General features: G+C 67.7%; 1 protein-coding gene across 1 annotated transcript in view; it reads left to right on the top strand.

Moving 5' to 3' along the window:
* Positions 1-458: 458 nt before the first annotated feature.
* Positions 459-2,333, top strand: part of SKOR2 (SKI family transcriptional corepressor 2) — a 32,973-nt gene continuing 31,098 nt past the window's right edge. The window contains exon 1 of the mRNA XM_034774040.1: positions 459-2,333. This exon is cut by the window's right edge and continues 219 nt beyond it. Within this exon, the coding sequence (XP_034629931.1) occupies positions 459-2,333 (1,875 nt within the window).

The raw sequence follows: 2,333 nt of genomic DNA, 5'->3' as shown, positions 1-2,333 counted from the left end.
CCCAGGACATGAGACAAGGTGAGGTAATATCTTTCCCAAAAGTTGGTCTCATAAAAGATATTTCCTACCTTGTCTCTCCCATTTTTAGATGTCACGTTTGTACTTTTACAGCGCTTGTTAGACTGGAATAAGTGTATAAGCGCTTGTCAGGTCTGATAACCTTTCCGCGTCCACGTTTTTTAACAAAAGGTTTAACTTGCCTCAGTCCGATTCACTTGTAAATAGACCAAAGTCTGTCCCAGACCCTGGCAGAAGAAACTCGAGTGTGGGACTTCGGTTGGGTTGCGGGTTGGCCCGCGATGGCGGGTATATAATGCAGTAGGACAAATGTTCTGGGGACTGCCTCTGAAAGAAGTGATTTTTGCCTTCCCTCGCTCCATTGTCCCATCCCCAGCAGACCCATGTTCTTTTCTCTTCCAGTGGGCCACAGAAGACTCCCGAGGCTGAGCGCTGAAGAGATGGCGACAAGCCCCCGGCCAGGACCTACGGACATCCTGCTCTCCTCCCCCTCCAACACCTACCAGCCGGACTCCATGAGCCAGCAGAGAGCCAGCCACGCCAGCATGAAGCCTAACCAAGTGGGCCAGGTGATTTTGTACGGGATCCCCATCGTGTCTTTGGTGATCGACGGCCAGGAGCGGCTGTGCCTGGCGCAGATCTCCAACACCCTGCTGAAGAACTTCAGCTACAACGAGATCCACAACAGGAGGGTGGCGCTGGGCATCACCTGCGTGCAGTGCACCCCGGTGCAGCTGGAGATCCTGCGGCGGGCCGGGGCCATGCCCATCTCTTCCCGCCGCTGCGGCATGATCACCAAGCGGGAGGCGGAGCGGCTCTGCAAGTCCTTCCTGGGGGAGAACCGGCCCCCTAAGCTGCCGGACAACTTCGCCTTCGACGTGTCTCACGAGTGCGCCTGGGGCTGCCGGGGCAGCTTCATCCCGGCCCGTTACAACAGCTCCCGGGCCAAGTGCATCAAGTGCAGCTACTGCAGCATGTACTTCTCGCCCAACAAGTTCATCTTCCACTCCCACCGCACGCCGGAGGCCAAGTACACGCAGCCCGACGCCGCCAACTTCAACTCCTGGCGCCGCCACCTCAAGCTGACGGACAAGACCCCCCAGGACGAGCTGGTCTTCGCCTGGGAGGACGTCAAGGCCATGTTCAACGGCGGGAGCCGCAAGCGGGCCCTGCCGTCCGCCCCGTCCCAGCCCGGCGCGGCGGCGGCCGCCCAGTGCCACCCGCTGGGCTCGGTCAAGGCGGCGGCCGCGGTGGTGGGCGGCGGGCTGCTGAGCCCGCACCTGCTGGGGGCGCCGCCGCCGGAGCTGCAGCAGAAGCGGGCGCGCTTCGAGGAGGACGAGGAGCTGGAGGGCGGCGGCAAGAGCCAGCGGAGCTACCCGGTCATCCCGGTGCCCAGCAAGGGCTCCTTCGGCGGCGTGCTGCACAAGCTGCCCGGCTGCGGCGGCCTCTTCCCGCACCCCTACGGCTTCCCCGCCGCCGCCTTCAGCCTCTGCCACAAGAAGGAGGAGGGCGCGGCGGGCGAGGCGCACAAGGCGGCCGGCGGCCTCTCGGGCCTCTTCTGGCCCGGCCGCAAGGAAGCCGCCTTCTACCCGCCCTTCTGCATGTTCTGGCCGCCCCGCGCCCCCGGCGGCCTGCCGGTGCCCACCTACCTGCAGCCGCCGCCGCAGCCGCCCAGCGCCCTCAGCTGCTCCCTGGGCGACAGCCCCAGCCTGCTGCGCCAGGCCTTCCTGGACCTGGCCGAGCCCAGCGGCGAGGCGGCGGCCGCCGGGCTGGGCACCCCCCCGGCCGCGGCCGCTCCCCCGGCCAGCGGCGCCGGCAGCGGCAGGGACCCGCTCTTCGAGGCGCCCCCTGGCGGCGGGGACGCCGCGTCCCCCGCGGCGGAGGCGGGCGGCGGGGGCAGGGTGCCGGCTCGCCACCCCCACCTGCTGGAGGGGCAGGCCGGCCGCAAGGCGGGCAGCGGCTACCACCACTCCAGCGCCTTCCGGCCCGTGGGGGGCAAGGAGGACTCGGAGAGCCTGGCCAAGCTGCACGGGGCCAGCAGCGGGCCCCACCACCCGGCCTCCCCGCTGCTGCTGCTGCAGGAGGAGCCGGGCTGCGAGCGCCACCCGCCGCCGCCCCAGTCCCCGCACCGCCTCCTCTCCCCCGGCGGCACCAGCTGCAGCTACCCCAGCGAGGAGAGCAGCGAGGAAGAGGAGGAGGAGGACGAGGAGGAAGAGCAGGAGGTGGATGTGGAGGGGCACAAGCAGCCGGAGGAGGAGGAGCAGGAGGGGGACCCAGGGGTGGACGCCCTAGGGGGGAGCAGCCGGTACCTCCAG

Source organism: Trachemys scripta, chromosome 6 (assembly GCF_013100865.1).
Source record: "Trachemys scripta elegans isolate TJP31775 chromosome 6, CAS_Tse_1.0, whole genome shotgun sequence".
In the NCBI taxonomy this organism is placed as follows: Eukaryota; Metazoa; Chordata; order Testudines; family Emydidae; genus Trachemys; species Trachemys scripta.
The sequence above is the reverse complement of the archived record's forward strand: the minus strand, read 5'-3'. Positions and strand labels throughout refer to the sequence as shown.